The sequence below is a fragment of the Carettochelys insculpta genome, chromosome 1 (assembly GCF_033958435.1).
Source record: "Carettochelys insculpta isolate YL-2023 chromosome 1, ASM3395843v1, whole genome shotgun sequence".
In the NCBI taxonomy this organism is placed as follows: domain Eukaryota; kingdom Metazoa; phylum Chordata; order Testudines; family Carettochelyidae; genus Carettochelys; species Carettochelys insculpta.
The window spans coordinates 137,042,392-137,066,414 of NC_134137.1; the positions used below are offsets into that span (position 1 = coordinate 137,042,392).

At 47.9% G+C, this 24,023-nt stretch overlaps 1 protein-coding gene across 1 annotated transcript in view; it reads left to right on the plus strand.

Annotated features, from left to right (window-relative positions):
- Positions 1-824: 824 nt before the first annotated feature.
- The window catches only part of LOC142012382 (CD99 antigen-like), a 47,038-nt gene continuing 23,839 nt past the window's right edge, over positions 825-24,023 (plus strand). Inside the window, exons 1-2 of the mRNA XM_074992454.1 lie at positions 825-1,022; positions 23,771-23,806. Coding sequence (XP_074848555.1) covers positions 962-1,022; positions 23,771-23,806 — 97 coding nt within the window. The 5' untranslated portion in view covers positions 825-961. The remainder of the gene's footprint in view (positions 1,023-23,770; positions 23,807-24,023) is intronic.

The window sequence follows — 24,023 nt, forward strand, 5'->3', positions numbered from 1 at the left end:
AGTACACAAGTCCAGATGTACAACATGCCTCCATCCATAAATGTTTTGAGTGTTTTTCCTTATTGATTCCACTTCTTCCCAGAGGTAGGCCCCAAGCATGAAACCTGACTCTGGCTTTTAACTCCTGTAGACTGGGATTCAAGCACTCCACTCACTTTTCAGTAGGTATGGAGACAGAGGGAAAGCAGTTGCCCCTACCACGCTACTCTTGACTCAGCCCAACCCTTCCCAATTCACTTTCTGGCGTGTAACAAAAGTGTAACCCCCCGCGTCATCTGATTCCAAAGGATTAGCGAGATCCTATCTTTTACTGGCCCAACGCACGACAGTGCCTCCCCAACCCTGTCTCTGAGTACCCCGGGCCCCGCAAGGCTAGCTCAATTTCTTTGCAGTCTCAGGAAAGAATTTTCCGCTGTAGCCTTTGCCAGAGGACAAGGGCAGGGCGGGGGAACAGATGCTGACACCTCTGGCATTGAGTCACTGTTCCCTCAGTGCACCAGTGTCTGGCTGAGATCTGCCCTCCAGACAGCCTACCACCGCTCCCCTGCCATCCCTGGGCCCGTTAGCACCCACTGCTCTGCTAGCGCCTGCCTCTCCCCAGCTGTACCCCACCCCAGGCCAAGGCGTGGCACCCCGGCAGCGAGCGCTCTCCCTGCCCGCGGGGGGGGGTGACTTCGAAACAGGAGGGGGAAATGGGCTGGCCGCTCCTCTCATTGGCCGCCCGAGGCCAGCTCTCTCTTCGGATTGGCTGCCTAGCTCCGGTGGGCCGGACCCCTGAAGACCGGGGCGCGCCCTGCCCCCTTTGGCAGCAGGGCGGGCTGGCCGGCGCTGGGATCTGGGTTGGTGCGGCAGCGAGGGCGGGGCGGACAGTGACTCGGCCGCGGAGTTGGAGGGGAGCGTGTGCGGGGGGCGCAGGCAGGGAAGCAGCGAGCAAAGCGTGCACCTTTCCCGGCAGCGGACCATGCAGCGGGGCAGACTCACCCTCCTGGCCTCCCTGGCGTGCCTCCTGCTCCACGTGAGAGGTGAGAAGGTGGGGCCGTGGCGGGGGAGGAGGGTGGCTGCAGCAGCGCCAGTCGCCCTGCCTGGTGCTTCCCTTCGCTGGAGGGGGCTTCTCTCCCTGTCGGCGGGGCGGGGGCTGTGCTCCCCTGTGCACCCCTCCCTTCCTCCTTCCCTGCCGCTGCCGCCCAAGGGTGGGGCGCTGCACGCTGGGGCCTGCTCCCGCAGAGTCCGAACAAAGGGGAGCCTATGTCGGGAGGGGGCGGCCGCGGGGCACGGGAGGAGGCGGGGCTGTGGGGCTCGCTGCGGGGCGGGGGTGCTGGAGCGCAGACGGAGCGAGGCGCAGGTCACTCCATTGGCCGCCCCCTGCCGCCTCCGGGGCTAGCCCCAGGCACGGGCGTGCGCCCGGGGTCTCCACGTGGCTCGTGGGACCAGGCTGGGGCGCTGCCTGGGCTCCCCCAGTGACAGCCACGCAAGGAGGCAGCCGGGTGGGGCGAAGATGGGCATTTTCTGGGCTCACCAAGGGCGTGAGGCCCAACATGGGGATCGGGTGTTGGGCAGTTGCCCGGCCCGTGGTCCGGATTTGGAGAGTTGGCAGGGGCTGGGAGTTGCGCATTGCTAGCCGGGGGAGCAGAAATGCTGCAGACTTTCTAGCCTGGGGAATCCTTAGCTGCCTTCCTGCCCCATCCACCGCAGCGCGGTCTACTTAGCAGAGTGCCTTCCGTCTCCCCCCAGAGCTGCGCACGCTGCCCGTCCTCGCTCTTTCCCGGGGAATCCTAGACCCGTCAGGGGTACAGTGTCACTGACGTGGGAGCTGATGCTGTCTTTAAAACAAAAACCCATCTGCTAAGTTTTATGATCTTGTGTAGCACGAAATGTTTGTTTTTAATCTCTGGTTATTTAGGGTATGTACCTGGTGTGGAGAGCATGCACCTTACTCTCTTTATTGCTGTGTTTCATTAGCTTGTGTGTAGAGGGAGGTCTTTTCTTAAATGTCACTGGGAGTTTTAGCACTAGCAAAGCTCTAGAACAACTTCCATTTTAGGACAGAAAGAGGAGTCACTATAAGCCAGAGCAACAGTTACTCACAGCTAACTTTCTAGTCGTTTGTGACCACAGATGCTCTCCTGTGGGAAGCTTCAAAGTAAACAACCAAAAACTTTACAAAAAAAAAAAGATGCAGTCCCGTGCAAGGAGAAATTGTTCTGATCCATTCAGTACCCTTACCTGAGCTAGTTGTGCCAGGGGTTGCATTTACAGTTCAAAAATAGGATCCAGTGTTTTTCAGACGGTACTTGTATGCATTCATGCGTAGTCTGAAGAAAGCTTAAGTTTTAGCCTGTGTGAAGTGCCTTTAAATAATAACAAAGAGGTAGCAGTATTAGTCTGTACTCCAACAAAACAAAATAGCAGAAATGTAGCACTTTAAAGACTAACAACACGATTTATTCAGTGATGAGCTTTTTTGGGACAGACCCACTTCATCAGATGAAGTGAGTCTGTCCCACAAAAGCTCATCACTGAATAAATCATTTTGTTAGTTTTTATAGTGCTGCATTTCCGCTGTTTTGCCTTTAAATAAAGCAGCTTGCATCAATTATCTAAATGATTTGATTTTAAAATATGAGTATAAATCAGGTGGAGGCTTTGCAAATCTAATTTGAAAACTTGTTCTGTTGCAACAGTTAGGTTAAATATACTCTGTTTTCAAATGGTTTTAAAAATGCTGCTGTCTATAGGATATCCTGTTTGAATTTTACAGCACTGCTGGTGTCCAGCTAGTGACATACAAGGCTCTGATCGTACAAGCATTTAAGTAGATGTATAGCTGTACTCACAGGCTACATCTACACTTTGGCAATCTGTTGAAAGAAGCTACTGTCTGAAGAGATCTTCTGGTGAAACTTCTGTCAACAGATCATGTCCACACACAAAAGTGGATTAGAAAAGTGATCTGCTCCGTCAACAGAGCACGGCCAGACCACCCAGCCCTTTCTCAATAGAACGGACAACCAGAAGCCCGGCAAACAGGGCTGTCCTGTGAACCGGAAGCCCTGTCTGTTGACAAAGGGTCCCCCCAGACCATTTACACAGATTTTTTGTTGACAGAAACTGTTGATAAAGGTGTTATTCCTCATTGCGGAGAGGCAGAACGCTGTTGGCAAAAGTGCCAGAGTTTTGTTAACACTGTTGATAAAATGCATTTTGTGTGTGGACACTGCACTTTTTGTCAACAAAACTCTTCAGGGTAGACAGAGCCACCATGAATAGCCCTGTTAACTTCAGTGGGATTACCGCAGTTCTTAGAGTTAAAAATGAGTGTTTGCAGCATCAGAGGTAGCACTGTATCTTTTTATTTAACTTTTCCCTAAAAAGCATAAAATTTTTCTTTTCAAAACAAAATTGTTTCAGTGTTGATGATGATATAAATACAGGCCGAGCTTGTTTAGGCTCCCATAAAGACACGTGGATGAGATTTTCAAAATGTGGATCTTCACAGCAGAAAAACATGTATGTGGCAGCTGAAATTATACTAGCAATTAGAAAAGTAAAGAAATATATACAAAGCAACCATCTTACCATTTTGAAATAGGAATGTAAAGAAAGAGCAATTTATAAACTGTGGGTGTTTTAACTGTCGTGGCCTCAATTTTATCGTTCTCTCGTTGGTTTAATTTTAATGTTGATAACATGTGGCTCAACCCCTGCCTGGGCATCATTATGGAAATGTAATTCCATGTTAAATTAACAGTTATTGACAGCATTTCCTTTGGGTAGTGTTGCTCTCCCCCATTTTCTGGTGTGTGGGCATCTTTTCATAGAGCCATACATACTGTGCTAGGAAGCTGAAAATGTGCAGCAGGCTATTCCTTACCTCAGTCACTGAAAAGAGTCCTGTGACTCAGACTCTGAAGTATTTTACGTTGATCATTTATGCAAAAGGTCAGCTGTGTATGCTAAAGCAAACTGGCATCAAAGCAGACGTTCTTTGAAGTCATCACCACGTAGCTTGGCAATACTTGAGCACTGCACAGTTCTACACTTTGCACCTGGAAACAATTTCCATATATTAACGTTCGCTGTTACTACTTTGGCATGTCCCGTGGTGTGGGAGCTATAATTAAATTGTTTCTGCTTGTCTGTCTTTTGTTACTGTGATATAAGGGATGAGACTTTATTTGACTGGAAAATGCAGTTTAGTGTGACGCTTCTGTAATTGACATGTCCTTTATTCATTTAGTATTGCAAGAAGATGAAGATGCACCCAAAAATCTGCTAGCAAGAGTCCAATAGGAAAAAGACTGTGTAAAGGGTATGAGGGAAAGGAGAAGGAAAGGCAAATCACCAGAGAGTTCTAGGGGTTGCTGTTCATCCTCAACTGGTTAAAAGAAAGTGGGGAGGATATGTGGGTTTGTGCCTGGTTTGTACCTGGTTGCATTGCTTCTTTCCTTAGAATGTGGGAGAGGGGAGCAACAGTTCATCTTCCTTATGAATCTTTGGCTAGTGTTTTGATAAATTAGAAGTGCTGGGAAAGGAAAGGTGTAAGTGGTAGCAGCACCCTGGAAGTGCTCTGGCTGCAGACTGACTGCACCTCTGCAGTTGACACGTGAAAGGTTCTTTGGAATCACAAGGACACGGTTAATGACTGTGGAAGATTGTGTAGAAGCTGGAGATTTAGCTTTTGCTGCCTGTACTCATATGTTTGGTAGGGAGAATGTCTTACTTGCCATGGAAGTGAGTTTTTCAAGGCTGGGTATTGAAATAATGCAGTGTACAGGAACTAAGCAAACAGCATCTGTTAACCAGTTACTACTTCTCTGTGCACGATATTGGAAATATAGCCCATAGAAAGGGTTTTTGGTAGGTGTTTTTTTTTTTTACTTAACACACAAAGCTTCTCACCAAACCGTGGAGCGGATCATAGATGCTGACTCCCTATCCAGCCAGGCAATGCTCAGTCCCACCTCCCTGTGCCAGAGGCCCAGCTTCTGCCCTACCTCATTTCATCCCTTCTCCCCAGTTCCCTTCCCCGCCTCTTCTCTGCCTCCTCCCTGAGTTTACCCTGTCTCTGCTACTTTTGCTTCCCAAATGCCACAAATCAGCTGTTTGCAGAGTTTCAGAAGTGCTGGGAAGATGGGGAAAGATTTGGTCAATGGGGCCCGCAGGAGGCAGGGGAGGGGCAGAAGCTAGGTTGCTGTTGAGTGTTCACTCCTACTTAATTTTTCCCCCTGGGGGCTTCAGCCCCAGAGAACCCATGGAGTCTCACCTAAGGAACAGATTCCCTGCAATGGTCTCTTAGTAACCTGCTGATGTGGGCAAGGCCAGTGCAGTAAATCGGGTCACAGTGCTGTAACTCCCAAGGTGTTCATAGTGGCCAGGCTTTTAATGCACACCAGCTCCATAGTTGCTGCGCTCTAGGAGAACCACCTTGATGAGGACTAGAGTGTTTGCTGTACTCTGGATACAGAAGTGGGGTGGCACTGTGGATTCCCTGGTGTAGGACAGCACTGTGACCCCCTTCCCCCCGCATCCAGCTCCATCTGACTGCCTCAGCGCAGCCCTGACTCAACTCCACCCCCTGCCAACCCTACTGCCCTGACCCCCTCCCACAGCCCCAACCCACCACCAGGATTAACTCTCCCCAGCTGCTCCAGCCCCAGGACTTACCTTTCCAAAGGAGCTCCAGGTGCCCCAGCGGGTCCCTGGCTGTAGAATGTGCATTCCACTGCGGGAAAAAGCCCCCCCTTCAATTTATTGTGAAATTTGAGTTACGTGAGGGTGTGTAGGAACAGAACCCTCAGATAACTTGAGGGGCTACTATACTGCCAAGAGAGCAGCTCCATGCTTGCCACCTGCACACCCCCTCCATGCCCTCCTGCAGCTGGATTCCCAAAACTGTTTCACCTGCACCCCTGTCACTGTCAACATCCCATCCCCAGTTGGCACCTGCTGCACTCTGCATTTGTCCTTTCGCCCCTCGGCCCTGCGGACTCCCATAGGCGCTCAACCCTCATCACCCTGCCGTTTAACCCTGTTGAAGTGCACCCCCATTGCACAGCACATCAGACAGCAGGGCTGCACGTGATGCCTAGGCATACCTCAGTCTGTAAGTGTGCCCTGGCCTCGCCTCGCTTCTCCCCTTTTTCTGCATAAACTGTGGATCTGTCATACTGCGTGTGTGTTCTGTTTGTTTTTTAATAAACTAAATGCTTAGGTTGAAAGCATTCTCTGTTGCAGTACATGAGAACTAGCAAGCATATCCTGGTAAAGCATATCGTGATCAGAGTGCATCAACAGGGCCCCTCACCCCACTAGCATTGCAGGCACTGCTCTCCCATGCATGGCAACAAACGTTACTGGCTTTAGCATCAAATTGCTGCTCCAAGGCATCCCTCATCCTTATGGCCCTGTGCTGTGCTCCTGTAATAGCTCGGGTCCCAGACTGTTCAAACTCAGCCTCTGGTGTTGAGCCTCGGCAGTCCAGCCTTGAGTGAATCTTTCACTCTTCCCTTCACAAATTGAGTGAAGGATCAGCACATGGCTGTAAGAATAGGGGTGTTGTCGTGGGCCAGGTCCAGTTTCCTGTACAAACATCCACTAGCAGGCTTTTAGATGGCGGGGTGGGGGAATGCATTCCCCAGTCATCCTGTGCACTTGCTCAGCCTGTTGTAGAACCACTCCTTGCTGCTGTCTAGGCTCCCAGTTCATGGCTTCATGAGCCATGGCATTAAGGGGTAGGCCGGGTCTCCCAGGTTCAAAATGACCATTTCAACTTCCCCTGCTGTGTCAGGTTTGGGAAGAAAGTCCCCACTTGGAGCTTTCTCAGCAGGACAGTATTCCAAAAGAGGCATGTGTTGTGCACCTTTCCAAGCCAGCTTGTGTTAATGTCAGTGAAACAGCCGCCATGGTACACAAGCACCTGAAGACACATGGGGAAATACCCCTTCTGAATAATTACTTGGAGGCTGGGTTAAGTTGTGTCAGAATTGGAATATGCCTGCCAGCTATTGCTTCTCTGCAATTAGAGAACCCCATCAATGCAAAGCCATCCACAATTTCATATGGGTTGTCTGGAGTCATGGACTTCCTGAGCAGACTGCGATTGATGGCCCTGCATGCTTCCATCAAGATGAATTCAGTGGTCCACTTTGCCACTCCAAACTGATTGACAATTGATTGGTAGCTTTCCCAGTGCAATCACCACACGCTACTGCACTGGCAGGGCAGCTCTCATTCTTGTGTTCTTGTACTTCAGATTGGTATATTGCTGTAAATCCCTCCCCCACACACTTCCGCTCACTGTTTCCTGAGCCCAAGCCCAAAAGTTGCATTCCACTGTCGCAGGAAATCTCATGTCCGAGCAACTAAGTGTGACAAGCTCAGCATTTGACTCCTCATTGTCTCTTTGCAACTTAAGGAATAACTCGACTGCCATTCGTGACTGTTAGTGGGCTTGTGTACACTAGCTCCCTACTTCGAAGGGAGGGTGGTAGTTAGGGTGTTGGGAGTTTATTAATGAAGTGCTGCAGTGCACATGCAGCACTTCATTCAGCAAATTCCCCCCTGCGGCAGCTTCGGAGTGCTGGCTCATGTCTAGCCATAGCTAACCTGCTGGTACTTCGAAGTGCCCGGGGTGCTTGGAAGTCCCTTTACTCCTTAAAATTGTGAGGATTAAAGGGACTTCAAAGTACCGGCAGGTGAGCTGCGGCTAGACGTGAGCTGGTGCTTCGAAGTTTAACACCTCAAAGTTGCCACGGGGTTGAGGGGGGGAGTTTGCTTAGTGAAGTGCTGCCCCCACCATGGCATCCTCCTCCAGCGACCCCACCCTGAAACCAGCCCACCCCCTCCCCCGAAAGGGCACAAAGGGCGGGGGGGACCAGGAAGGGCAAAAGCCCCGTCCAGAAGGCCAAACCTCCCGTGGCTGGGACTTCCACCCAGCTGCTGATACACCTCCTACAGCTTCCCATCCTTGCTGCCCCTCTGCTCCCTCCACCGATCCTGGGGGCCCCGACTCCCCAGCCCCCAGGACGTACGCCCAGGTCGCAGCCGCCTTGCACCGTGCTCCTTCTGCCTCCCTTCGGAATACCATCCCCGATGGTCCCGGCCCCTTCCCCGCCCTCACCAGGAGGCACAGGCTCCGCTGCCTCGTGGTGTTGGCCTCGCTCCACGTGGAGACCTACGTGCGGGCATTGGCATGGGTGATGGGGCCCACGGCCGTGGTGGCGGCCTCTCAGATGTTCGGGAAGATCATCTTCTTTCTGGCGTCGGAGGCTACCGCCCAGGAGGCAGTGGAGAAGGGCCTGGCAGTTGGGGGTGTCCACGTGCCCCTGGAGCCACTTGAAGACCTGGGCGTGTGGGTGGTCTTCTCCTCTGTCCCACCCTTCCTCCCCAACTCCACCCTGCTGCCTTTCCTCACCACCCTGGGCCGTCCCTTGTCATTCCTGAGTCCCCTCCCTCTAGGCTGCAAAGGCCCCGCCCTACGTCATGTGCTCTCCTTCCACTGACAGGCGCGAGTCCAGCTGTTGCCAGCAGCATCAGCACAGGGCGGGGTGGCCCAGGCGGGGACTATACTGGTGCCCCATCAAGGGACCCAGTACTGGGTATACTACGCCCTGGGGGAGGCCCGGTGTTTCCTGTGACGGACAACAGGGCACGTCCGGAGGGACTGCCCCCTGGCCCGGCGTGAGGAGGAGGAGGCCAGGATCCCTGTCAACCCAGGGGGCGCCAGCTGGCTGCCTGGCAACACCCTGATCGCAGCGAGCCCTGGGACCACCTCTCCTCCTCCCACCCCGGAAAGTACCATCACTGCTCGTGCATTGGAGGACACCCAGGCGCGTGGCGAGGGGCGAGAAGAAACGGGCGCTGGTGCCCGAGCGGGCACTGGAGCCGGGCCTGTGGAGGAGAGGGAGGCAGGGCTGGCAGCAGGACTCGGACAGGGCCCACCCCAGGGCGGGCCACCCCTTTCCCTTGCCGGCCCACCCTCTTTCTCCCCCTCCTCGCTGCCCTCGTCCCCTGGCCCTTCCTCCTCCACTGCTCAGCCTGCCTCATTGGAGGACTGGGTGCTGGTGAGAGGGAAACGCAAAAAAAAGAAGCGTACATGCTCGGCACTCCACCCTGTCGGAGGACGGGGTGGACGTGCTGCGCCAGGCGCTAAGAGCCGCCAGCCCCGATCCACCTGCTGGACCCCCGGCTGTCGGCCATCAGCTGGGGGTGGCCAAGGCTGCTGCGGTGGCGATGGAGGACATTGTTCATCCTGCCCCGGAGCCCGAGCCCAAGGGGGCAGAGGTGGTTAGCCCTTTGCCTGTGCCCTCTTCCGCCTCCTCTCTGGCCTCCACCCACACTGCCCTTGGGGGGCGCCCGGAAGAGGTGGGCATTGGCCTCGCCCTCCTCTCACAGGAGGTCGAGGCCCTATGTCTGACCCCAGCCACTTCAGACATGGGTGGCCTGTTAGGAGAAGTCTGTGGGCCGGCTGCCCATGCCCAGTCGCCCACTTTATCTCCACGCCCTATGCCCACCGACGACCCCTCAACCTTTACCCCTCCCTGTCCCGGGGCATCATAGGACACACCCGCCCGACTGGCTGGGACTGGTGCCCCAGATGTGGCCATTGAGCCCCTGGACGCCCCAGGCAACTTTGACCTTTCTCTGTCCCCTGCCTCCGCTGACCTCGAGGACCTCGGCATCGGTCCCTCTACCCCGCCGATGTGTGCGGTCGGGTGCGCTCTCACCTTGCCTTTGATTTCCCACCCCCTTACTTTTTGCCACTTGAAAAGGCCCTCCCCCTGACACCCCCTTTGCCCACGTTCTCGCTCCCCAGTCAGCCCCCCCTCCTGCCACTGTCCCCTGCTCTGTCCCCGCCCCCATCTCCTTCCCTGGCGATTGCCTTGCCCTGACATGCGCCCCAGCTCCACCTCCTGATCCGCCTTCGCCCCCTCCCCTCCCTTCACCCCCCCCTCCTCCCCCTAATCCTCTCTGTGTCCGAGTCACCTTTGTCGCCCCTGCTCTTATTCCTACCCTCCCTGTACCTCTCCCCACCCCCCGTCCCTTCCTAACGGCCTCCGAGGCTGTAATCCCTCTGGGGACCTCCTTTCTTTTGCCCTCTCCCAGCAGTTCTAGGGCTGCTCTCCCCTTGCCTCTCCCACTCCTTCCCAGGGAAAGTCCCAGCCTTCATCCGATCCTCTTTGTAGGCCGTGTGGCCCATAGGGTCGGGAGGCCGACGGGTACTCAGAACCCCGAGGCCTCAGTGCCCCATGTGCTGGGGGATGAGATGCGCCAATTCCTGGAGGACGCTCGTGGCTCCAGGGACAAGGTGGCTCTCACCCTCCAGCGCAGGGGCGGGGATTTCCATCTTGTTTTAGAATCTGTGAGGGCCCTCCTCAAGGAGGGCAGGGGGACCGGGAGGATGGACGCCACGGCCTACCAATGGGCCTGCAGCTTCCGTGATGCCCTGGTCACCTTCGGCGTCGGCCACAGTTTGCTGCGCGGCCCCACGGGGACTGTTGGCATTCCCTCTGGCGAGGATCCTCCCCAGCCATCCAAATGCCACCGATCATTTTTGCCACTGTGAACACTGTATGCCTGCCTACGCCTTGGTTCCCAGTAGGACCAGCCAGTATACCTGCCTTCTTGCAGACTCCTGTAGCCTCCAGGCAGCAGTCTGCCACAGTAGGTAGAAACAACTTACCTGCAATTTCTGTAAGTAGGATTACATAGCTGCAGTTGGCTTACCTGCAGCGTAGACCTGCTCTAAGGAGGCAGACAGTACAGCACAAAAGCTGTTGAGAGATGGTGACAAATGTAGGGGGAAGCATGGGGTGTGTGGGATGTGAAGCAGTGCATTGGGACAGGACCTAGGATGCCCCAGGACCTTGCCCTCCACCTTCCTATAAGTCTCAGCGGCAGACGAGGAAGTGGTGTGCTGAGGGATCGCGGCACAGTGTACTGCTCTGAATACTGCTGCAGTCCTATATGTGTGGTCGTGCTGCTGCCCTGGCAGCTGAAAGTGTGAACGCACAACAGTGGTTTCACTGCTGTGGTCTGTGAGCAGTGCTGTAATTGACAGCACTTTACATCTGCCAGTGTAGACACAGTCTGCGTAGTTTAATTGCTTCTCTCTGACTGGTTTATTTGGTAGAATGTCAAGTGAACAATATCTCACGCCGATAAAATCTGTTTGCATTTGAGATGTGAACTAAATAGTGAAGGTTAACAAATATTTTAGCACAGAACAGCTTAAAGTGCATCAAATAAAATAAAAATCCATACGTTTATTGTAAGAGTAAGGAAAGACAAATGCAGCTTTAAAGTGACCTTTTCAGTAGAAATTTGCAGTAACAAATCATATGCACATTGACACTTCTCCAAATATCCAATCTTAATGTCCGTCCCCTGAATAGGTTTCTGTGGTCAATGCACAAATGTGAAAGGGACACTTTTTTTTTAAACAAGTCTTTTAACTGTACTTGTAAAAGTAATTAGTAGTTTAACTTGAATTCACTCTACTTCTTAGCTGGTCTCTATCCTCACATTTTGAGTCACTTAATTGTCTTCTTGGGTCTCTGCCAACAGTTTTGTGTGCATCTCTTCTGTCTCTTCCCGAATGTATCCTTATTGGATACAGTAGACTAGAGCCTTGGAAGTAGATCACCAGAGTTACAAAGTGACCAATGAATCACACTCCTCATTTAGAACTGGAAGTTCACAATCAGGAAAAGACTGGGGAGATGGGGGCGGGCAGGAAAGGAGTGAGGAGCAAATACATTTAAAACAGCTCTGTACTGTAACATCCTAAAATAAGAAAAGGAGAACAACATTTTTCTTCTGCATAGGGAAGTTTCAAAGCTGTATTAAGTCAGCCTTCACTTGTAAACTTTTGAAAGAACAACCATAACTTTTTATTTCAGAGTTAAGAACATTGCAGAGGCCAGGTCTACACTAGACCTCAAAGTCAATCATAGATATGCAATTCCAGCTATGGCAGTTGCGTAATTGGAATCAACTTACATGGCTGTCCTCGCTGCGGGAGGTTGACGGGAGAAACTCTCCCGTCGACCTCTCTAACTCCTGGTGAGATTGAGGAGTACGGAGTTGACTGTTGAGTCCTGATACTTTGATTATGCGTGCCCCCACTAGGCATACGAAATTGTACCCTGGAACGTCAACCCTGATCGGGTCACTCTTCTGGGTAGTGTAGATGTACGCAGAGTTATGAGCAACCTCCATTCCTGAGATGTTTGCAACTCTGAGGTTCTAATGTATAGCCTTCAGCTTTGTATAAGATGGAGAGTGAGAATACTTTATTTTGTTAGGAGAGTTTAGTTTTAAGATCTTTCAGTCTTCTGCCTAGTGCGTAAAACGTAGAACAAATGGAAGTGCTGGGTAGCCATCCTCGTTTGGTCTTCCTGCTAGCTGCCCCTCATTTGGGCTAACCTGCATTTGTGGGTGTGGGGGAGAGTGTATTTAAGACATGGGTAGCAGGGTTGGGTTCTGGGAAACTTGCTCAGAAGGCTCTTGGAAGTGGGCAAAGAGTCTTTGCTCAGACCCATGTCCTTAGTTTTCTTGTTTGTTTGTACCTTTATCAGATATGTCTTTTACTGTGTTAAATTCTCTCTTCCATTGTGCTCCTTTGGGTTACGTATCCTTTCCTCCTACCACCACTCACTACATTCTCACTCGTTCACCAGCCCTCAAATCTATTCAGCCTCACTACCCAGCCCCAGCATAGCTTGCTCACACATACGCACAACAGTCCCCACTTAAAACAAACACCTCCGTGGACTTCCTCCCCAGAGCTACTCTGCATCATGTTTTTTCTTCCTACGTAAGCAGCAGCCCATGGTCCCCCACCCTGCATAAGCCTTTTCCGCACTGCAACCCCCTTTCATTCAGTCATTGTGCCTGCCTTTCTGACAATACACTTAACAACTCTCACTGCTTCCTACACCACTCCCTGCTGGAAATCCCTGGCTTGCTCTGGCTGCCATCTCTGTCTTCTATCTCTGTACCATTCATGCAGCTGTGACCAGGCAGGTAAGTGACTTCACCAAGCCCTTTTGAATGTCCTCTGCTTGCAGTCAACAGTGGTGAAATTTGTGGTGGGAATTGCTTTGCCTTTGACAGCTAATGAAATTATAATATCAGAGGCTTGAAATTTCATCATGTTGCCTTAATCAGTATGTGTCTTATATTTCACAGGAGGCCATAATAAATCCCCTGTAAGCACACTAGTGGCTAGATTGTGCAAATTGATCTTTGGCATTATACCTGTCTTGAGTCCCTGCACTTTGGATTTCTGGGTACTGCAAGGAGCTGACACACTGAACCCATGGGAGTAGTCAGAGGAAGAGATTGGAGGATGGACTATCATCTTATTAAATGGAGTGGGAATGAATTAGGATTGTATGAGGGACTTGTGTATTTTAGTACAGTAAACCCTCGAGATATGTGCAGCCAAGTTGCATGTGTCTTGGGTTAACGTCACTGACGCACCTGACAGGAGTGGTTTCCTGTCAGGACAGCAGCCGTGAGTCAGGCTGCTGTCCCTGACAGAAGTGGGGAAACTGCTCCTGTTGGGTGGCAGCCTGACTTTTGGCTGTCTCCCTTAAAAGGAGTGGTTTCCCAGTCCTTGGAGTGGTGAGGAGCTGGGAACCAGGGGGCAGCATGGTTCCTGGCTCCCCTCTGCTTGTAGAGCCGGGAAACTGACCAGGGCAGTAGCCCTGGTCATTTTTCTGGCTCCAGTGAGTGTAGGGGAGCTGGGAGTCAGGCTGCCCCTGATTCCCAGCTCCCCTCCACTGGCTGGACCCAGGAAACTGACCAAGGCTGCCCCCCTGCTCAATTTCCTGGCTCTGCAAGGGGAAGGAAAGGGAGCTGGGAGCTGGCTGCTTCCTGGTTCTGAGCTTCTTGCCTCTTGCAGGACCCAGGAAATTGACCACCTCATGGGTGGTGAGTTTCCCAGATCCCCTAAGCAACCAGAAGCTGGGAACCAGGCAGCAGCCTGGTTCCTGGCACCTTGCCACTTGTGAAACCCAGGGAACTGACTAGCCATGTGCTGGTCAGTTTCCTGGTCCCCCAAGCAACAGTAGCAATCTGCCAGCCAGGAAACTGACTAGCCTTGATAGGATGGTCAGTTTCCCAGCTCCTGCAAGCCCAGGGGAGCCGGGAACCAGGCAGCAGTCCCATCTCCCCTTGACTCGAGTGAAAATTTGGGTTACTAAGGGGTTGCAGGAATGTAACCCCTGTGCAACTCAAGGTTTTACTGTTGTTTATTTTATCTCTCTTATTGGTTTAGTAGACTAGTATTCAGGGTGTGGGTTGAGTTCTCCTGGTATGTGTCTTTAAAATTAATATAAGGGAAAAATTATGAGATAGGTGGACAATTTTGGTGGTGTTTAGCAGCTTGTTGAAATACTGGTTCTTGTGCGTAACTTCCCACCAATTTACTTGTTTAAATTATTCTGCAAAGTCAATTTGAATAAATTGAAGCAATCTGAAACGTATAGTGGTCAGCTGCATGCAAAGGATCATTGGAATGTAAAATCATTTCCTCAATTTATAAACAGTTTAAAACATAACAGGGAAGACAAAATCTATTTTTAAGAGTTGGCGGGTCTTTTAGAATTCTTGATAAATATGAAGTTAGCTGCCCAGCTAAGATGCACAATCAATACATAACAAAAAAGCAGTTCAGTAGCTCTTTAAAGACTAACAAAATAATTTATTAAGTGATGAGCTTTCACGGGACAGACCCACTTCTTCAGATCTTAGCCTTCATCTGAAGAAGTGGGTCTGTCCCGTGAAAGCTCATCACCTAATAAATTATTTTGTTAGTCTTTAAAGTGCTACTGAACTGCTTTTTTCTTTTGGTAGAATATAGAATAACATGGCTATCTCTCTGTTACTAATAAATACATACATTTTAAAATCTTCCTCTTTATTTCAGGAGCTCTGTGAACACAGAGAAGATGTTATCCGTAGCTCCTGATGTCCGGTTGCCGCTGTAAAAAGTCTTATGAAAAGCTGCTATGGCTTCTATAGCAGTGGCACAGTGAGCAAACCCACTGAGAATAAAAAGGCACTTGCACGAGCTGCAGTTAAACTTGAAATATATTGTGTCTGTATTCTGCTTGCAACATTCACTTCCTTACATCTTCATAGGCAAAAAGTAATGGATGAAATAACTTGAAAGTGTGTCTTTGTGGTGATTTGAATTCAGAAATTGTAGTAGGTGTTTAAAGGAGGGGTTTCCATTTGCACCTACTCCATTATATTAGCATGATAGGTCATGATAAAAGCATTGTGCTCACTAAGACACCTGTCCTGTAACTGGGCTCATGCAGAGTCCAACAGGCATCAGTCACTGGGACATAGCAACAGTCCAACAACATGGAATAGATCAGTGATTTGGGGCCAAACATAAATTATAGTTTATTTTCTTATAGTTGTTAATCCTCCAATGACAGTCTGTGCCCTTTTAAGCAAAGTAGTCTAGGCACCTGGATTCAGAGCTTCCAATGTAAGCTACTTCCCTCAAACTTCTCAAGTAAGATTTTCAAATGTCTTTTTGACATGCTAGTAATGTGGATTATGGTGGTTTCTGGAAGCTCTAGTTATATTTAGAAAATGGGGAGATAGCTTTATCGAAAGTTTTTTGGTCAAAATGTTTATTCTTTGCCTTTTACCAGATAACGTACACAGAATGAGGCTACTTCTTTGAGTGATTGCTCATGTCCAATACGTAATACATGGTGTGCATGGCCTATGCACTGGTGATGGAAACTTTTTTTCCCTTGGCAGTATCCATAGGGGTCTGGCTGGCACACTCCCTGGAGTGGCCCACATATGCTGTGCCAAATAGGGCACCACTGGCCTCTCCTCCCCTTAATTCTGTCTTACTGGAAACCTGACAGTGGGGAAGAGAGCAGGACGTGTCTTGTGAAAAAGGCTAGTGCTGTGCTGGGGTGTCTTAACAGGAGTGTTCTACATAAGACATGGGAAGTGATTGTCCTGCTCTGCTTGGTACCAGTGAGACCACACCAGGAGTACTGTGCCCATCTCAGGGTGTCCACTTCAGGAGATAGGAAAAATTCCAGGGAAGGGCTTTAAAAAAGATAAAAGATTTAGAAAGTTTTTAAAAAACTGGCTGTATATAGTCTCAAAATAGAAATGTGGGGAGGGAGGAGAATAACTAGAGAGGGGCTTCCAGTATGCTATAGCCTGTGATAAAAAGGCCTGTGATCAATTGTTCTCTGCGTCTGTTGAAGGTCAGACAACATGCGATGGACTCAATCTGCAGTAGGGGAGATTTATGTTACATATGGAGGAGAATTTTCTAACTGCCAGGGAGATTGTGAAATCCCACTCATTATAGACCCTGTTCTTAAAAATCTCTTAACTTCTGTCGGCAGTGGTCTAGGTTTATGTGATCCTCTGCTTGAGCACAAGGGGCTCAATATGGCTGATTGACAGGGTAAGGATTAATTAGGCTGTGGGTGCTGAATTCTCAGAGGTTTGGAATGTATTTATGAAAGATGCAAAGTCAGTACAAGAGAGTATAGGGGTTTCCAAAGAGCTCTACATTTGGAAGTCTGTTGCTCTGAGGAGACAACTTCCAAATCCTATGACTTGGATGCATTATAAAAGCACTTGGTTTTGTGAACTTAAGATTGTTTCTAGTATTTTCCATTGTATTGGCAACATGTGGTAATTTTCTGGCTATCATAAAATGTAAGAGTTAGTTTGTGCTAATTTTTTTTCACCAAGGAAAAAGTTTATGAAAAACATATTTCTATTATTATTCCCTGTGCATCAGCTGTAACCAGTACCTGAATGTGAACCAGTTTGCTAAGTTTTTCTTGGAGGGAGGAACAGTGAAAACAACATTCAGCTTTTTAAAGGCAAGTGTTTTGGTTATGTTGTAAAGGGGGAAACAGATCTGGTTAGTACTTGTCTGAAAGGAATGAACTTTGAGGGTGCCTACTTTTTCCAGATTTAAATACTTATGTGCTGCTCAAATAGTCTTGTGTTAGAAGGCGTTGGAATGTACCCTGTGATATCCACTGGGAGATGTAATAGTTGCATATGGTCTCTGTTTTTCACAATGTGTAAAATATACACACTCTTGTGTATGTACAAAGTGCACTTTGTGGCCACAATATTGTACTCATGTAAAAGCATTAGAGAAAATACATTCCTTAAGCTTTGAAAGGCTTTATTAAAAGTCATCTATTTCAGTAAACAAGTAAGATGTTTTGCCTTTGTGTCAGGTAGGTATGATAGTGGTTGTCAACCTCAGGCCTTCACTAGGGCTACATTTAGACTGCAGTTGTATCTCAAAATTTGTGCAATTTGCACAGCGCAAATTGTGTAAGTTATCTCAAAATACCTTATTTTGAACTTTGTGCTGTCTAAGTGGCACTGAAGTTTGAAATAAGGGCCTATTCCAAAAGTTCCATTACCCTTCTCATGACGAGGAGTAGTGGAATTGGATCCCACACTCAAAATAGGAGCATGCTCGAATACTATGTTTGAAAAAACCATGAAGTTGGTATTTCAGGATACATCTGTATCCTGAAATAGCAACCACAGTCTAACTGTATTCTAACTATAAGGACCTATGTAGAATAGTACGTGTGGTAGGCCTATCTCTGAGGTAATAGCTTTCTGAGAAACAAAAGTTGGGAACGTTTTAACCTTCTGCTAGCTGACTGAATGCTCTGAGGCCATTCTGGGGGGAAACTAGTGACCACAGTTCTGAACCTCTGTGCTTACTGACCCTAATGTTGTGGAACTAAACTGTGGAATAGAATTAGTTCTGGGATGTGGGTATTGATTTGAAGGTTGGACACTGGATCTTAGGCTTTAATCTACTTAGCTCTACTGAATGGCTTCACAGAGGTTCCCAGATTTGTTGTTACCGCACCAGTAGGACTGGTTTTGGTTTCTGGATAACAGCTGTCAATACCTAAGTACTCAGCTCCTTGTGCTAGATTCAGTAACCTCCTGTAGAACGCAAAGGCTGTGTTTACACGGGCACAAATCTTCGAAATAGCCATATTTCGAAGATTACTAGTGAGGCACTGAGTTGAATATTCAGCTCCTCATTAGCATTAGGATGCTTCTGGCTGTGGCGCTTCAAAAGTGCCACTTTCGAAAGCACGCGGCTACACGGGGCTCCTTTTTAAATCCCCTTATTCCGATCAGTGAGTAAGTTACCCTCAGCAGGAGCCTCAAACCCTCTGTAAGCTGCATGTGTCTCCCGCTACATCACAAATGGAAGGAATGATCTGTTTTGAACTTCAGCCACAGGAGCTGAAAAGTGATAAGACAACTGGTATTTGGTGATAGGATCCCCATCACTTAAAAAAATGTCCTTGCTACCTCAGAAGGTGGTCTAGAAACAATTTGTTTGTCAGAAAGGCCTATAGGGAGACTTTTGTATGGGAACAAATAACCTAGGTAAGTCAAATACACCTTGAGCAATAAAGAAATCCAGGTTTCACTTGTATTGGTTCTGTGGGAAACTAAACTGACTGTGCACATGCTAAGTCCAAGTAGGCACTGTTGTATAGGTAGAAAATCTTCCCTTCGTAATCTGTGTTTATCCACTTATTGTCTCTTGTCTCATACCTCACATTTAAGCTCGGGTCACTCTTCTTTTTGTACAGCACCTAGCCCAGTGGGGTCTTGGTTCATGACTGGAGCTCCAAGAAGCTACCACAATGCAAATTATTAATGGAAAATTAACTTATTTTAACTTATTTAAAATTATACATGAGCAAAGTTTTGATAGGTGAAGTCTTGCAAGAGAATTGCAGGCTATAAATCTATAGTCTTGGGTTTCAGTTCTGAAGATTTTATGGTATGTTGCTGCAGCGCTAATTATAAACTGCTGCCTGGCAACGTCTGTAAACATCCTGTCACAGTTTTTGCCCCATCAGGATGGGTGCCCACAATTCTGCCTAGAATGAGGTGACTAATGCAGCTGCAAGTTCTGTTCCTCCGATGGTGAGTCATCCTCACATTCTAGTTTCTCTGCTTTTAACTTCAAAAAACCAGTTTTTTCAGAAGTGTAAGGGGAACAGATTTAAGAGAAATAAAAGAAAGTTTTCACGGTCTCTGAGGCTGCTTGTAAACAAATTGTTTATTTTTTTTCTTTATTTTAGTTGTAGCTGTTAATGTAATTTGTGGGGGGAAAGGCTGTTAAAATGTGGAGCATGCAGTAGATTGTTTTTGGTTTTGGATCATTGTATGTTGTCTGGGGGAAAATAACTGAGTTGGAAACAAATGCCAGTGAACTCAGAACAGCAGACACTACGTTTAAACTTCAAATAAAAATATAATTGTGCAAAATAAAGATTTTTTTTCTTTAACTGGTTTCATACATGCAGGCCTAGGCACTTCAGACACAGCTGTCCCGTGCCAGCTTCTGCTCTGGACTGTAGATTCCACCGCCTCTAGCTGTTTCCTTTCCCACCATGAGTCACACCAACAGAGTTCTGTTTGAATGGCTACTTGGCTTTCTTCAGTGGCCTTCCATTCATCTATCCTTCAAAATGTTCTTTGTGCTCAGAAATAACTTTTTCTACCCAAGTGCTTCAGCTGTCATAGATTTAATTCCTTTTTCTAGCTATCTCCAGCAGTTGGCATAGTCTGTGTCAGTCAGGGCATTAAGTTCTGCTGTGTTAGAGGGGATAGCTTTTTTCCCCTGCTCATTTGTTTGAGAACACCTGCAAGTCATGGATTTTTATATTTTAGGTATGGAGAGGAGGCAGCATAGCAGTTTCAAAGTGCTCTAATGCTGCACTTTGGCGCTCATAGACTGATCTAACTGATGTGTACTTGATCCCGTATGATTTCCAATACTAGTTGCTTCTAAGGATGTCTTCTCCCTCTTTGTCTTGGCGGTCCTTGGAGTAGGATGTCTTCATGTTACCCTCCTATTTGTGAGTCCGTTGATGGCCGATCAGCCTGATTCTGGAGCCACGTGTCTTATCATGCAAGGGGCAGGTGTTGGTAGCTAAATGCCATTGAATGAGTTAAGCAGTTAAACATGAGATTTAGCTGGCTAACCATTAAATAGTTAGGGGTTGGGGCTGGGGAGCCTGCTCCAGCTTGATGTCCAGCAGTCAAAAAGAAGCTTTGGTCTAATTTGTGAGCAATGTTTACAGAACTTTTTGGACCTTGGCTGTCTTAGACTGGTTCTCTCCCTCTTGGGCAATCAGCTGAGATATTCAAAGGCCCAGTGTCCTTGTGCTTAAGTGATGGTGGAGGCACGGAACGACCAATGAATAACCTCTTCTGTAAGTTTATCTCCCCTCCAAACAAACCTTTTTACTCCACCAAAGCCTGGATTTAATTGAACTGTTCCCTTTTTATGCTTCACATACAGTGTTTTCAAGTCTTTGCCTGGCTAGTTAGGTCCCATTTTCTATTTTGATTTTCTGTGTACCTATTGGAACTGGTTTATCGACAGACTGTAGACTGAAGCATTTCTCTTTGGGAGATGGATAAGCTTCAGGCCTTTGCGATCCACTTTTATGCTGAATTCCTAAGATGGTTTGGGTGGCTCTTGCATTCCTGTCTAAAGCAGTGCCAAGTCCAGCTGAATCCTTCTGGCAATATACCTTGTGTGCATGTCCATTCGTATGAAGTGGTTCACACCGCTCGTGGAAAAAGGTCCCGCATAATTTTTCAGGAGTTGAGTAAAGGAAAGTGGCTAGTTGGAAGCGACTCTCCTCTCTCTACCCCTCAGTACCTGTTTTGGTTATACAAGAGCCCAGTGCTAACTCCAGTGTATGCATATAGTCATCTTCAGCAAGCAATTATAGTTAAGGGCTTTTTTCTTCTTCTCATCCTCCACTCTTTCAGACTGCCTACTTTTGTTTTGTTTCAAATTTTAATGTGTGCACTAGGAGCTAGGGGTGTGATTTCCAGCTAACATAGACATCCTTGTGCTAGCGCTCATCAGTCTAGCATTCTAAAAATAATAGCATAAGGTGGGCAGCAAGGACAGATGGCACAGGTTAGCTGCCCCAGGTAGATATCCCCAGGATCCAGATCAGCTAGCCTGTGCTGCTTCTTGCTGCAGTCTGTGCTAACATGGCTACAGTAGAACATCAGAGATACGAACACCAGAGTTACACACCAACCAGTCAATCCGGCACCTCATTCGGAACAAAAAGCACACAGTCAGGGAATAGCGGAGACCAAAACAGACAGGGAAAAAAATAAAAAGGCAAATACAGTACTCTTTTAAATGTACTACTAAATAAAGGGAAAGCAGCAGTTTTCTTTCACATAATAAAGTTTCAAAGCTGTATAGAGTGTATGTTCAGGTGTTACCTTTAGAAGGAATAACTGTTCATACCTCTTAATAAAATGTCACAATCTCCATTCCCAATCCTCCTCCTATTTCTGTAGTTTGAGCCTCAGAATGAAAGGGAGGAATCAGTGAAGTCAACTTGCAGGATTGATTAGTTACAACTAAGAATGTCCTGCATCAATGAAGCAAGTTCAAGTTCAACCAAACATAAAACCAGTTATATTTGGAGACTGGCCTAAAGCAAGGGCAAGCTGTGATGGAGTGGGGGGAGTGCATGTGTGAGTCAGGCTGGATGTCTGAGGCTAGCAGCAGCTCCCAGTGGCTAAGGATGACCCTGGGGCTACAACTGGCAGGTAACACCTCTGCCTGAACAAAGAGCAGGGAGGAGCTGAGCGGGGTTTTGAATCGGGGGCAGCAGTTAGAGGCTAGAAAAAGGGAGAGCTGGAAGGCAGCCAGCTGGAGGAGGGGGAAAGCTACACCCCAGAGGGGCACCCCTCGGGCTCCTCTCCCCAGGACGGGTTGGAAGGACTGTCTCTGGCTGCTGTGCTGTCGCTTCTGTGAGAAACTGGGCTTCTGTTGCCTAATAAACCTTCTGTTGTACCTGCTGAGTGAGAGTCACTCCTGCCAGCGGATGGGGTGCAGTGCAGGGGGACCCCTGAACCCCATCACACAAGCAAACTTTTTATGTCTGACCCCACTTTTTGCCCCTACAATTTGTTCCCTGCCCACCCCCAATCTGTCCAATGAAAGCCAAACTGATGGAAATTTCAGTTGTTTTCATATGAGGGGAAAAAAAATCCTTTTGGCACATACAAGAAAATAAGTATGTTGAATGTAAAAACTTTATTAATTGGCATATAAATGTGACTGCACATAAAAACAGTAACCTTTCAATATTTTTAATGAAATGGGTGAGCCTGAGATCCAACAGCTGATTGTGCTGCACCTCCCTCCTTTGCTCACCCCGTCCTAAAGAGCTAATGATTTTTGTTCTGTTTGTCTGTGGCAGAATAGCACAGTAGTCACTGAGGACCAGTGAATTTCCATTCTTCTGTATCGCAGACTAGCATTTTCTAAGTTGCAAAAACCACAGCAGTCATATGAAATGTCTACATTGATTAAAGACCCTGTTCTCTTAGTTAAAAGGATTTTATTCAGTTTTGTTACAGAAATAGTATAAATTCAGTCTCCTTTCCTGATCTTGTTTAAAGGACGTGTAGAGAGCAAAGTGCAGAGTTTTTCTCTAAGGACTGTGTGGATGGTTAAACCTGAGAAGGCTCACTTCAGATAGTCATGTCTTGCTTGTTTATTCATTAAGATAGTTAAATCCCTTTCTGAGCCAAGCAAGCTGTCTGGTTGTGGTTGCCTGATAAAAGCCCCATTGGCCTCCTAGGTTCAGAACTATTCCTTTCGCAATTCCACTTCTTCAGTGGCTGCAATAGATTATTATGGCTCTTCTTATTTTTCCTCAACACTGTGCTTAGTCCAGTGAAGGTATAGGTAACCAAGTATCTGGGCTCAGAGGACTGTAGGTGCTTCCAGCAGCTCTTGTGATTTACTTGGTGAAAATTTCTGTCAACATTTAGTCTGTCTGATCAGTTTTGGTAACCACTGAAATTTGCCACCACAGCATTTGTGGTATGAAATCATTTTCTTCCTCAAAAATGTGAATCAGCTTGACACAAATGGCCTGAAGCTGCTGAACATCAGTAATAGATGTAACTTTTGTCATGGTGTGGTAAGGAAATGTTCTGTTCTCCCACTCCGAAGGTGAAACTTAATCCATCTGGAGGGGTGTGCTTATTGTTAATACTTCTATTCAAACTCCTGTTTGTCACATCAATTGAATTTTTAAAGCAGGTCCATGTACTGAAAACACACTATTCTTGGACTGGATATCCTGTGTATGGTAGGAATAAAGATAATAGATTACAGTGGAACTGAACCAAATATGATGATGATTTTGTTATGAAATATGTATTCTAAAATTCATTACAGGATTGTGTGTTTTGGTCCCCCGTCATACTCTAAGGTCTGCACAGAGAGCATTTTTCTCTGCACAGCTGGACTAATTGTGCTCATTCTGGTTGAGCAGAATAGGGCTCCTACTAAGCTTATGGCTTTCTGGAGATCTACAGGGAAAGTGCTGAAGAACCCAGTTCAGGAACAGTGAGTCATTGGGGAGGAATTCATTGTACTCCACAGAAGGCTGTCTTACCCTGCTTAGATTGTCTGCAGATGCGTCCCTTATAACAATCCAATACAGTTCTCTTCCAAAAGAGTGTTTTAGGGGGAAGCTGCTTCCTGCCCATAGTGCTGAGAAACAGCATCTATTCTAGCTGCATGCGGGGCAAAATTAACTAGGATCAGAATGGCGGGTGCATTTCAGAGTGAGAAAAGTGTCTACCCATTCTGCTGCTAATTTCGGGCTTCTGTGTGTGTGTGTGTTAACAGGTCAAGGTGACTTTGACTTGGCAGATGCTTTTGATGGTAAGTACCGTGTCCTTATACAACTCACTTCTTGTGAGATTTTTCTGTATATAGTGTTTGGCATTAATGCTGAAACATAACTTAAACACTTAGAGCCAGATTCTGACATCCATACTGAACAAGTGCAACCCCTTCCCCTATGCATAGCTGTCTTAACTTCTCTGGCAACATCTCAAGTATGAGGTGGTAGTCAGTATGGCTGAGAGTGTGCCAGAAC